Below are 13,488 nucleotides of genomic sequence, written 5' to 3'. Positions count from 1 at the left end.
GGCCTCTGCACCTCTAGTCCTGTCCTGGTTCAGTATACTCTCTCTACTGCAGCCAGGTTGGAGGGATCTTCCTAAGCTGCAAATGAGATCATGTCACTTCCTTCTTTCAATGGCTCCCCACTGCCCTTAGGATAAATTTAAATTTTTTAATATAACTCAAAAATGCCTCACATGAGTTGGCTTCTGCTTACCTCTCTAGCATCATCTTTCTCTTAGTTTATGTTACAGTCATACTTAACATATAGTTCTTTGTAAAGAGATCAGCTACTCTTCCTTTTGTCTGGCTACCTATCTATTCAACCATCACAGTTCAACTGCTGAATCATTTTCTCAGTGAGGCCTTCCAGATTCTCAGACCATCTATTAGGTCCTATTAGATGTTTCCATAGTTCCCTGTACTTAACCTGTCACAATGCTCACCTTTTTTTAATGGTATTACTTAACTGGCTCTTTTCCCTAATAGCTCAGGACATATGTGTGTCTACCTTGCTTACCACCAAATATCCTGATTAGTACATGGTTCTTAATAATTATTTGCTAGGAAGCAAAAAAGAGGAGTCCATGAATAAGAGTGATCCTTGGGTATCTTTGGTAGTATTATTGACTGCAGTTGCTATTCACTGTGACTCCATGAAAACAAGTTAATAATGTACTTTTTCTTAATTTCATTTGATATGCCATTTCTTTTGAAAATTGCTCAAATTCATCCTCTATAATTACAATTTCCTGTATCTGACTTCTTGTAGAACTTTCCTTATGATTATTTTCATGCTAAGTACTGATGCATGATTCTGCTTTACCAGGAATTGGGTGTCATTTATAATGTAGTCCCTGATTATATTAATTTATCCAAATAGACTTAGGCTTTTTAATTTACTTTTATTTTGCCTATTTTATCCATATACCTAAAATGGCATTTTCTCAAATAGATATACATGGCAGCATCACAAATAAATGATTTTGGTCTTCCCCCTAGCTTTTCAACATGAATGACTGCTGGAGATATTTATTTTATTAAATGCCAAGTGTTGCATGGTATATAAAATTGACTTTCAGATTGTGGAGCTTTTTTATTCTTATTTCTAACAGTCATCTTTTATGAGTTCTTAAAAATTCATAAATTATTTGAAACAAGAAGAGTCCTGTGATATTATTTACAATAGAAATCAACTAGTGGACTGAATGCCTTATTTACAGGCAGTTTACAATTTTGAGCAGAACTGGCTAGTCAGTATGTGAGATGCTGTGCTAGAAGAAATCTCTTCACCATTTATAATCGCCACCACTCCATTTTATATTTACTTAGACAAAGGTTCTACCTGGCTACTGAGAATATGTGACTTTATATGGTTCCTATGCTTGATATGGGAGTACAAGGTTGAAACCTGGAAGTTTTTAGGCTTTTTGCCTACAATATCTGGAAAGAACATGAGTGTCCAAGATTCCTGTCACCCCACACTCTACGGATATATCTTTTTTCATTTTTAAGATGTAGTGTTTTTCTGATGTGTAATCAAATCAGGTTTCATTAGCGACACCTCAAGACCATTAAAAGGCAATGCGTTACATATAGATTTAGGCTTATGAAGTTACCTGGTCTTCCCGGGAAGTCCCCTTCTTTGCCTGTTGCTTTCTCAGAGCTTCATACTTTTGCTTTTCTCTTCTGTATTCTGCAACAGCATCATCAGGAGCAGTTTCATCCTCTGAAGAATAATACAATATTCTTAGAATAAATAATAAAAAGGCTATGTGGTTTCATATTAACATCTATGCTTATTACAGAAGAGGAGGTCAGAACCTGGGATTGGTTTTCACCCATGTGAAAATCAAACCAGGGACATCTGGGTGGCTCAGTCATTAAGCATCTGCCTTTGGCTCAAGTCATGATCCCAGGACCCTGGGACTGAGCCCCATATTGTGCTCCCCGCTCAGCGGGAAGCCTGCTTCTCCTACTCCCTCTGCTCCTCCCCCTGCTCCTGTTCCCTCTCTTGCTGTCTCTGTCAAATATATAAATAAAATATTTTAAAAATTTTAAATAAAAACAAAACCAATAACTATTTCCTGTGCTAGACAATGATCAATGTTGACTTATCAACCAATTTTATAAACATCTTTATTATATAATGTATTATTGTAGTTCTCACTTGTTTGAATATAAAATCACCTATCTCGCTTTTAAAATAATTAAGAGGGGCGCCTGGGTGGCTCAGTGGGTTAAAGCCTCTGCTTTCAGCTCAGGTCATGATCCCAGGGTCCTGGGATCGAGCCCTGCATCGGGCTCTCTGCCTAGTGGGGAGCCTGCTTCCTCCCCTCTCTCTCTCTCTGCCTGCTTCTCTGCCTATTTGTGATCTCTGTCTGTCAAATAAATAAATAAATAAATAATATTTAAGGTTCTCCTAAAATTCAGCCCTGCTGTTTTACATTCTTCTCCTGTTTATAAGATACAATTGTTTGATATTGGTTGATTTTCCAGCAACCTGCCACTTCTGTTGCTCACTCAGTTAAAGCAACAACAGCAACAACTAATAAACAAGTTCAATTTGATGTTATTGTAAAAAACAAGTATATCCAACGAATAAGTCGGGACAGCTATCAGAAGCAGATCAAAGTAATTTTTACTAAGTTAGAAATTAGAAAACCGATTTATAGATTTGATCCTGCAATACTTCCCTGTGAAGATCAGTTAACATCTGGGTTTATGGAGCACAGTTTTGTCTCAAGAAGAGTACTAACATTTTGTATTAACTTACATGCATTCGTATTAGTGAAAATTTATGATTGAAAAATAAAAAAACCAAAACCAACAACCTATCTCTTATCTTTGGCTGGCAAATGAAGATGAGCCAGATGTAATCAAGAATGCCAGTAATCTTTCTATTCAAGCCTTGGTTTGTTGCTTACATCTTTGTTACATGGTTTGAAGAATGTTATTAATGTGCAGTGTATTAACAATCAGCCATTTTGTTTGAGATTTTCTAATGCTGTGACATTTGCTGCATAAACCCAACTGTGTGAAAAATCTGGTCAACTATTCTATTTCATAAATGAGTATATCACATTAGTATAAGTACTTCCCTTTACAATATGATCAACTATGAATAATTATAGCATGTTAATTTTTTATTTTTATTTCTCAGAAGTATATTCTGAATAATTTCCTTCATTTTATAATTCAGTTTATTAATCCTTTGTTTAGTTATAATTACTCAGCTTTTTTTTTTTAAGATTTATTTATTTATTTGACAGAGAGAGATTACAAGCAGGCAGAGAGGCAGGCAGAGAGAGAGAGGAGGAAGCAGGCTCCCTGCTGAGCAGAGAGCCCGATGCGGGACTCGATCCCAGGACCCTGAGATCATGACGTGAGCCGAAGGCAGCGGCTTAACCCACTGAGCCACCCAGGCGCCCCTAATTAATCAGTTTTTTTTTTTTTAAAGATTTTATTTATTTATTTGACAGACAGAGATCACAAGTAGGCAGAGAGGCAGGCAGAGAGAGAGAGAGGAGGAAGCAGGCTTCCTGCTGAGCAGAGAGCCCGATGTGGGACTCGATCCCAGGACCCTGAGATCATGACCTGAGCCGAAGGCAGCGGCTTAACCCACTGAGCCACCCAGGCGCCCCTAATCAGTTTTTAAGATGTAAGCTAAGCAATTGATTTTAATTATATTTTTATTTCTAGGTATTTTTTTGGGTTATTCTTTTGGTTATTCATCTGTTCTTTTAATAGTCTCAGTCTTTTTAAAATTAAATTTAGTCCTTTAAAAATCTCTTTTAATTATTTAAAACACCTGTTATGTTGTATCTTTCAGATTCTTCTTGGGGATCTCTCTTGGGGAAAGTCTTCTGACTCTCTTCCTAGACTCATCAATTCTCTATGTGTTTTCTAATTTTTGACTGTGAGTTTATATTTAGCTAGAGCTGCATCTCCATCATGCTCTGTAGGAATTCTAGGCACCCAGGATTGTTTAAGAGTTTCTACAAAAAACTTTTGCATTTGTTTCTACCAGGCAATTTAGGGGGTCCAGTAGTCTAGACATTTTTTTTTTTCAAGTTAATTTCTTGGCTTAGGATTCCTATACCATATAGGGAATGTATATTCAGACTTTGTAGCCATGCCTGGTAGAGGTTTAGAGTTTTGCTTTTTTGAAAAACTTTTTTTTTTTTTTTTTTTTTAATTTCCCCCACATAGAGGTCTGAAACATGACAAGCTTCATTGTGGCCTTCCTGACGAGGTGTATGGTTTTTCTAGTTTCCATTTCTCTTGAGCCACAGCCACATCTCTCTCCAAGTCTGAGACTAAAACTCCCAGCTTCTAGCTAGTAGAGCCTACATCTGGTTCCATTACCCACCTGGGCAATGATAATATCACCTTGCGCACTTAATGCTCTCCCCCCCCCCCTTTGTTTCTGGTACCTAGGACCTTTCTTTTTTTATCCTTCTCTCTCTTCTCTCTTTCTCTCCCTCTCTTAAGCTTAGCTAAGTATTTAAATTGGGCGGGATCATATTTTATCCAGCATTTCTATATATGTGTAGAAGAAGGAAGGTCTGTGCTAACTCAGTCCATGTTGCCAGAACAGGAAGTAGCACATTCATTTCTCATGTGCTTGAATCCCCCTGAATAAACAAAAATTGAATAAGTGACTGGATGATTTTAGTGACATAAAACTGGCTAATAAAATACACAAGGAGTTTGAAAAGTTTAGTTTTTCTAAGTACAGACTGTTCTGCTTTTACTTTTCTTATAAATTTCAATATACAGTGGATGATAATTCATAAATAATGATGATATAATATGATGACTATTTGTCATTAACTGAAATTTCTACAAAATATGCTAAATAAATAGGAAGGAAGAGTGGTAGGGAAACAAAAGAACATTTACCAAAGAGTATATGTTAGGCACCATGTTAAAGTGCTTTGATGATCTATAAAGGATCCATACACCAAATGAGGAAACAGGAATTACAAAACGGTAGAGCTGGCATTTGAGCACACTGTGCTTAGTGACTTCAACTAAAACTTCAATCCAGAAAATAAAATTTTACCTAGTGTCTCTCATATGTGGGCATTCTGAGAAATGCTATGAAAGACATCTAAAACAAAAATGATACAAACTTTTCATTCTATAGTGTAGTCTAAAGGGTGAAACAAACCTAAGATATGTGAAAATAGTTAAGAAATCAAGCCACTGACTTTAAATTTCAAATTGCTGATTCCTTAGAGGGCTTAAAGCTTACATATGTTATAGTATTAGAATAAAGTATCTCAGCTATCTCTGAGATAATATAGGTAGGTAATATATGTGAAAGGGTCTGGTGAAAAGAATGTCCAACATCACTATAATCATCAGTTTATCACTGGACTATCAGCTCACTAGAGCACCAGAGTTAGAAGTTACCTTAAGGATCGACCAATCTACCTTCTCAGTCAATAGGTAAGGGAACCAGTGTTTAGGTGAGTGAAGTTTCTCAGCCAGTCTCCCAGAGGGATCACCAGCAGAGCCTGGGCTAAAACGTGTGTTCTGACGCTTAGTTTAAGTGACAAAGTTAAGTACTGCACTTCTGTCCTTGCATGTTATAAAGAATGCCTTAACCCCTCCTCTAAGAGCTAGTCAGAAACTTAATCCTTGCTCCACTTGAATCTCTTCACTGTGAAAACTTTTTGTTCTGAACATAAAGGGACGATGACTCAATTGTGGTTACTTAATTAATGAACCAATGGTATCCATCTACAAATCTCGTTTTATAGATAAAGGGCTTATTCCCTCCACTGTCTCAGGATCAGCGCTCAAGTTGCTTAACAGCTCCAAGTAGTTGTTACATTCATTCATTTTTTTGAAAAAGGCTTATTGAATAATCAGTATGTATCAGAAACTGTTAGTAAGGCTGCTTATAAATTATTTTAAATATGCTGGCATCCAGTACTTCGAGGAAATTTTTGAAAAATTTCCGTAATAAATGAAAACTTTTATATGAATAAAAGTAATATGTTACTGCTAATAGTAAATAGCATTTGAAAACAAAACGGACAGACTTTAATGGACACAGAAAACATCAATGCTGGTGATACCTAGTTGTACTTATCATACTTTCTGGAAGCTAAAAAGTATGTTTTCTTTTTCTTTTTTTTTTTTTTTTAAAGATTTTATTTTTATTTATTTGACAGAGAGAAATCACAAGTAGTCGGAGAGGCAGGCAGAGAGAGAGAGAGGAAGGGAAGCAGGCTCCCTGCTGAGCAGAGAGCCCGATGCGGGACCCGATCCCAGGATCCCGAGATCATGACCTGAGCCGAAGGCAGAGGCTTAACCCACTGAGCCACCCAGGCGCCCCAAAAGTATGTTTTCTTAAAATAAAATTTTATGGGGCTCCTGGGTGGCTAGTGGGTTATGCCTCTGCCTTCGGCTCAGGTCATGATCTCGGGTTGTGGGATCCAGCCCCCTGTTGGGCTTTCTGCTCGGTGGAGAGCCTGCTTCCCCCTTTCTCTTTGCCTGCCTCTCTGTCTACTTGTGATCTCTGTCAAATAAATAAAATCTTAAAAAAAAATTAAAAAATAAAATAACATTTTATATACACCAGTTCTTAATTCTAGGAAAAGTACCAGCTTGAAAAGCGATATCCATGATAGCTAACATTTTAAGTACTCATTATGTGCCAGATACCAGTACCTGAATTACTTGCTTAATCCTGATAACCAACCCTATAAGGAAGGCATAGTATTAGCCCTATTTTGCTGATAAGGAAATTAAGGTAGTAAAAGGTTAAATAACTTATTAAGGGACTATAAACATGAGAATATAAACCCATGTAGTCTGGTTCTAAATGACAAGTTTTTAACCACTTTGGTTATTTCTTCTTCATGTCTGACACACAAGAGAACAGAAAGTACTCCAATTCAACATAAAAAGGCTTCAGGTTACCAGCTGGATGTATCTGATGAAATAAAATCCTACCAAAAAAGGTTCTATATTCCTCCTAGACCATGATAAATGGGAAATACAGTTTGCCAAAACGTGGGTTTATGTAAATAATTTCTACCTAGGAAGAATTCTCAATGATTTTTTCTTGATAGTCCTTAATTAGTCATATCCCCCTTCATTTGAACCTTTAAACAGTTTAAATACTGTTATCATAACTGCTTCTTTGTCTGTACTGCCCCCTAGTCTACAAACTCACATGGCAGGTATTATGCCCTGTTTGTGGCCTAGCATATGCCTTGCATATAGTATGTACTCAATAAATAGTAGCTGAATAGACAAATGAACAATCTGATCATTCTTAGATCTTAAATTACAGCAGTGTCCATAGTAGTCTTATTGCTTTTGTGGATGAAAGACTCTTTGAGGGACTTGTAGGGGCTCAGGGCCCTTAGCATACAAATACTTTTTCAGCAGATAGTTGTTTAATTAAATTGAGTTAGAGATAAATAATTTATGACATGTATTAAATAGGTAAGAGGAGTAGAGGTCAACTTTAAGGTAGTTACTTCTGATTACTTGAACATTAAGCTTTCTAGGTAGAATCTGTTAGAGTTGTAGCCATTGATTGAAGCTTCACCATATCCTTGAGGAGCTACTGGGGATAAACTATATATTCTCCCCCCAGTCAGAATGCCCATTTTTTGGTTTGTTTTATAAGGAAAATATATTATGGAAATTATAATAATGGGGATATTCTTTGCCATTAAGATGAGAGCCTATATATACTTTTTATTATCATTTTCATAATTATAATCCATAGCATTTATTGAATGACAGGAGGTTAAATTTGTACTAATTTGGGGGGTTATTTATTTATTAAAGATTTTATTTATTTATTTGAGAGGGAGCCAGAATGAGAGTGGGGAGAAGTAAGAGGGATTGAGAGACAGAGAGAGAGAGAGAGAGAGAGAAGCAGACTCCCTACTGAACAGAAAGCCTGATGCAGGAATCAATCCCAGGTCCCTGAAATCGTGACCTGAGCTGAAGGCAGACACTTAACTGACCGAGCCACCCAGGTGCCCTGTACTAATTTTGTTTTAAAGATAATTAAAAGTTGCTTAGATGATGTCCTTAGAAAGTGAATCAGAAGAAAACTGGTCTCTTTATCCTATAAAATTGCCAAGATGAAAATTATTCACAACAATGAAATTATTTAATAGAGGTGTCTTATGCCCATTACAAAACTAGGCAGAAATTTAGAGGAAGACTAGGCTGAAAGTTTAATTTATTTCTGTACTGTGAACTAAAATAAGAAATCCATGATTTAATTCATTTTATTTAACCACTTCTTATTTTCAGCATATTTTTTGTTACGAATTGAATACTGGCTCCATCTGGTGGTCAAAATAAGCCTGTAGTTCCATGAAAATAAGTCAAAAGTGGTTAAATAATTCAGGAACTGCCTGAAGTATGCTTGAACACTGAACACTGGCATATGCTTTATCACTGAACAGTGATTAAAGGGAATTCAGTCTACATTTACATGGAATTTTTCTTTTTCTTTTGCTGTTGTTCATCCTAGCTTCATTGCTTCAGGTTATTTTAGGCTTAAAATAACCCTCAAAATAAAGTAATACACAATATTTTCCTGTGTTTTCCTATTAACTGAGTAGAGAAATGTGAAAGTAACAAGTTATAATACAGTTAAATTAATCCAGACTTTTAGACTGTATTCCATTTTGAATATAAATACAAAAATACTTATTTTCACTATTTGTATTTTATGAATTTGACTATGTGGTGGTCAGCTTTTATTGAATTTAATAGGAGCTCTTGATGCTTCTTAGATTTTGATGTCTGTGCCCTTCCCCACATTAGGGAAGTTTTCAGCTGTATTTTACTCGAATAAACCTTATGCCCATTTTTCTCCTCATCTTCTGGGACTCCTATGAAATGAATGTTACTACGTTTTAATAAGTCATTGAGTTTCCTAAGTCTCCCTTTGTGATTCATTACTTTTTTTTCTCTCTCCATTTCAGCTTCATTGTTTTCCATAGTTTTAATCTTATATATTGCTGGTTCACTCCTCTGATTTGTCCATCTTTATTTTTATGGCCTCCGTTTGGGTTTGCATCTTGGTTGGAGCAGTTTTTTTTTTCCCCCCAAGATTTTACTTATTTATTTGAGAGAGAGTGAGAGAGCACAAGTGGGGCAAGGAGCAGAGGGAGAAGCAGACCCCCGGCTCAGCAGGGAGCCCAATGTGGGGCTCGATCCTGGGACTGTAGGATCGTGAGCTGAAGGCAGACACTTAACCGACTGAGCTACCAAGGTGCCCCTCGGTTAGAGCATTTTTAATTTGGCCTGACTAGGTTTTAGTTTTTTTTTTTTTTAATCTCTGCACAAGAATACTGACTTTCAGTTGTATTTTCCATTAAACATTTCTAGCAGGGGTAGCCTATGAATAAATGAGAGTTCATATATAGGGGCTCTGTATAATTATAATCTACTGGCTACTTAATCTTAATTTTTTTTAAAAGATTTTATTTATTTATTTGATAGGTAGAGATCTCAAGTAGACAGAGAGAGAGAGAGGAGGAAGCAGGCCCCACGCCAGGCAGAGAGCCCGATGCGGGGCTCGATCCCAGGACCCTGAGATCATGACCTGAGCTGAAGGCAGAGGCTTTAACCCACTGAGCCACTCACAGGTGCCCCTTTAATCTTAATTTTTAAATTCACTATAAAAGGAGTATGTCCATAATCACAATACAAAATATTAGTACTATAAAGTTCTTAGGCAGCAATAACTGCTCATTTACAGATGAAAAAACTGAGGTTTCGAGAGGTCAAATGATTATGCTAAGCTTGGAATATCAGATCCAGATCTTCTGACAACTTAATGTTGTTTCCTTTCTACATACACTACTGTGTGTTCTTTCTCTTTAGAATGTGTAATCACCACAGATGTATTTCATTATAGTCTAATAATCACTTTGAAATTATATCCATTTATACTACAATGTGACCATTTATAAAATGGCATGACTCTCCAATATAGATTTAATTCTCTAATTGGGAGTTTTCTTAATTTTAATTTTTGTTATTTTCCCTTAAGTTATTAGAAATTTTTAAAAACTTATTTTAATGTCCCGGTCCTATCCAAATACAAAATTTTAACTTTTACTTCCCCCAGTATATTGCTTTGTGGAGTTTATAATTCAAATAGCAGTCGTGTTGGTAATAACTTATATAACAACACATACATTAGTTACCACAAAGTATTATACTAAAAATCAATTCAAATAAATTAAATGAACTTATCTAATAAATTAAGAGATGAAGAGAATTTATATCAGTAAAGACAGGTTCTGAACCCTAAACATGAAATTGCCTTAAATTACTAATACATTTTTTTTTATTATATAGACTCTGTCTGATAAGTTTTTTTAAAATCAGATGTTTCTCCACTTTTCTGAAAAATGATCACAAGAAACAATTACAATATAAAAATGAGTACTGAGAATTATTGAGGGGCATTAATAGCTTTACTTCTGGGGCTCTAACTTTCCACCTATCTGTTCTACTCTGTTGTTTCTGTTCAAATTTACTTCATTCTTCCTCACTTGGACACTAGGATTAGCACAGAGATTGATTGATTTTGCCCCCACGTTTCTCAACAGAGCACACTTTGTGTACTTCTCCAGATGGTGTGACCCACAGTTCTTGCAGTTTGATGGCCATTTTGATAACATCCCTATGTTGAACTGTCATTCTAGATATAGAAACTACAAATTTTATACTCTGTGTTGTAGCAATAAGAAAAGATATACAAAATTCTTTAAGATAAAAAGATTTCATGAAGCGAATCAGGGCAGATACTAAAGAATTGGTACCTAAAATTGCCTAAGGCTATAATTATCCTAGTAAATTAAACACTGCAGAATATCTGCATTTCTAATAGCACTTAAAGGAGAGTTCTACTGTTCTGCAGTAAATTTATGAGGTACTTTTCTCCAAGTAGTTATAAGAGTTTACAGACCAGTTCAAAATAGTGCTTAAATACTTGCATGTGTGATACACATGGGCTTCTTTTTATCCCGTGTGACTGAGGCATTGAAGCAATAAAGTAGCTTCTAAAATATAAGTTAAGACCACTACTACTAGTACTATCATCACTTTTTAGGACCTAGCATGTCTGAGATATAATACTAAGAACTCTGTGCCTGCTCTCTCACTTAATTCTTTTTCCTGTAACAACACAATGGGTATTATCGTCTCTTTTATGAAAGAGGAAACAGGTTTAGAGAGGTTAAGTATCGTGCTCAAGGTTATATGGCTAATAAATGATAGAGCAAGGATTTGAAATCAGGGCTGTTGGACTTCAAAGCCCATGCTATTTCTACTCTATTACACTGCAAGCAGTTATGGGAACGAAGAGGGGCACTACTGTATATGGCAGTGAGTGAAATATAGATGGTTCCCAATGTAAGAAGCTTTTAAGCTGGAAAAGGGATAAGACAGCTATACTCTTTAACTGTGCAGTGTTAGAAATGACGTAAGAGAGGTCCTGATAAAGTACTTAGGAAATTCATGCAGAGGAGACAGAGGAAAGGTGGGAGGAGGAAGTGGCAGGATCACTGGGCCTTGTAGGAGAAAGAAGATTAAGCCATAGCAGGTAGAAGAGACACCATAACCAAGCAGGAAGACAACAGAGGACAGTATGCACAAGAGAAAGAGAAAAAAATGTTCTGTGAAAGTGAAGAATGGGGTGAATAAGATAGGGAATAAGGAAAATAAGAAAAATCTGATCATGCAAGTACCTAAGTGCTAGATTAATGAATTGGAACTTTATTTTGGTAAGTAACAAGTAGCCACAAGACCTATCTTCTAGGTCTGTATTGCAAGGAAATTATTTACAAGTATCTGCAAGCCTTTTGTTAAACTCAACGAAGTATGTTGAACCACCTTACACTGGTATGTTGTTTGAACTCATTTCTAAAATAAAATAAAAAAAAGAAAAGAAAAAATTTAAAGTGTATTTTCTTATTATGATACTAGTTTGAGTTAGTTGGTAAAATGGAGGCTAAAGTTGCAAGTTTTCTGATACCCACACTTCTCTTAATGAAAACAATGCCTTCTTCAGTAGTTCAGAAGACAAAGACAAATAAGTGAGAGAGAGAGAAGAGACTGACTCCTAAAATCTTGTTAGAATTTTCCCTAATTAGTTTAAGAAGGAACTTTGAAATGTATCCTGGTAAAATTATTTTTCCATATCTATCAGAAGAGTCTGACTTAAATATGAAAATATGTGCAATTACTTCAAAGTACCATGCCCAATTGTTTCTGGCTGTGTTCACTATATCTCAGAATTTTTTAACCTGCCTAGACCATATTCTCTACTAAAGGTACACTTACTCTGATTCAGATTTCACCCCTCTTCCTCAATTCCCATCTTAAATGATATCTCTAACAAACTAAATTTTGAGAGAAGGTGAGGGTAGGGCAAAGGTTATCAAGTTATGCTTCATCTGAAGTTGACCTGTGTTCAGATATGCTTTCTGGAACCTGGGGTTGGAGTCTGAGTTGGATGGGGGTCACCTTGCTTAGTCTTACTGGTACTGCTATCTGCTGTAAGCCAGCCCTCAATCTGCCGATTCTGGCTTCCAGCTAACATGTCATTTTGCTTGTAGCTTATTTTATTTTATGTTTTATTTATTTTTTAATTTTCTTTTTCTCTTTTTTTATTTCTTCTTCCTTTTAAGATTTTAGTTATTTATTTGACAGAGAGAGAGACACACACAGCGAGAGAGGGAACACAAGCAGGGACAGTGGGAGAAGGAGAAGCAGGCTTCCTGCTGAGCAGAGAGCCCAATGAGGGGCTGGATCCCAGGACTCTGAGATCATGACCTGAGCCGAAGGCAGATGCTTAACAACTGAGCCACCCAGGTGTCCCTGTTTTTTAATTTTTTTAAGGAAACACTGCTTTATAGCTTTATAATGGAAAGAATAGTGGACGAAGTTCTGACTCCTCAAATCTGTTTGAGTTAGGCTGAATATTAAATGTCTTCAATGCTTTGGCTCCTTCGTTTGCGAAACGGTAACTATAGAACTTGTTTACTCTACTTCTTCTGACTGTTACAGAACTAAATGTAAAGAGGCAAATGACAAGACTTTGTAAACTGTTCATATTATATAAATATGAGGTGTTATTTGGCACTGAATACAGTGCACCATATTTTATGTCTATAAGCTACTTTATAGTTATGGCTTCCTTCAAAAAATTAAATCTCATTTGAAGAAGCAAGGAGTAGATATATTTTTCATTTTATTAACATATTTGTTTGAATAAAAATATTTCTGTATATTAAGTCATACTTTCAAAGCACTAATAGGATTCATAACTGGAAGAAAATTAGACAATCCTTTTGTGAAGTGAATTATCAAAACTTAATTTATATTTCCACAAATTTGGATGTTCAAATGTAACATTCTTATCATGACGCTTACCTATGAATCTGAATTTGCTTAAGAATAACCTGGGGTGCCTGGCTGGCTCAGTTGGTGGAGCATGCGACTCT

The 13,488-nt window shown here is 36.0% G+C and overlaps 1 protein-coding gene across 1 annotated transcript in view; it reads right to left on the bottom strand.

The window, feature by feature from the left end:
- Positions 1-13,488, bottom strand: part of CWC27 (CWC27 spliceosome associated cyclophilin) — a 196,430-nt gene that overhangs the window by 32,047 nt on the left and 150,895 nt on the right. Inside the window, exon 12 of the mRNA XM_059175087.1 lies at positions 1,594-1,703. Within this exon, the coding sequence (XP_059031070.1) occupies positions 1,594-1,703 (110 nt within the window). The remainder of the gene's footprint in view (positions 1-1,593; positions 1,704-13,488) is intronic.

The sequence above is a fragment of the Mustela lutreola genome, chromosome 5 (genome assembly GCF_030435805.1).
Source record: "Mustela lutreola isolate mMusLut2 chromosome 5, mMusLut2.pri, whole genome shotgun sequence".
NCBI lineage: Eukaryota > Metazoa > Chordata > Mammalia > Carnivora > Mustelidae > Mustela > Mustela lutreola.
This window is presented reverse-complemented; position numbering and strand designations above follow the sequence as displayed.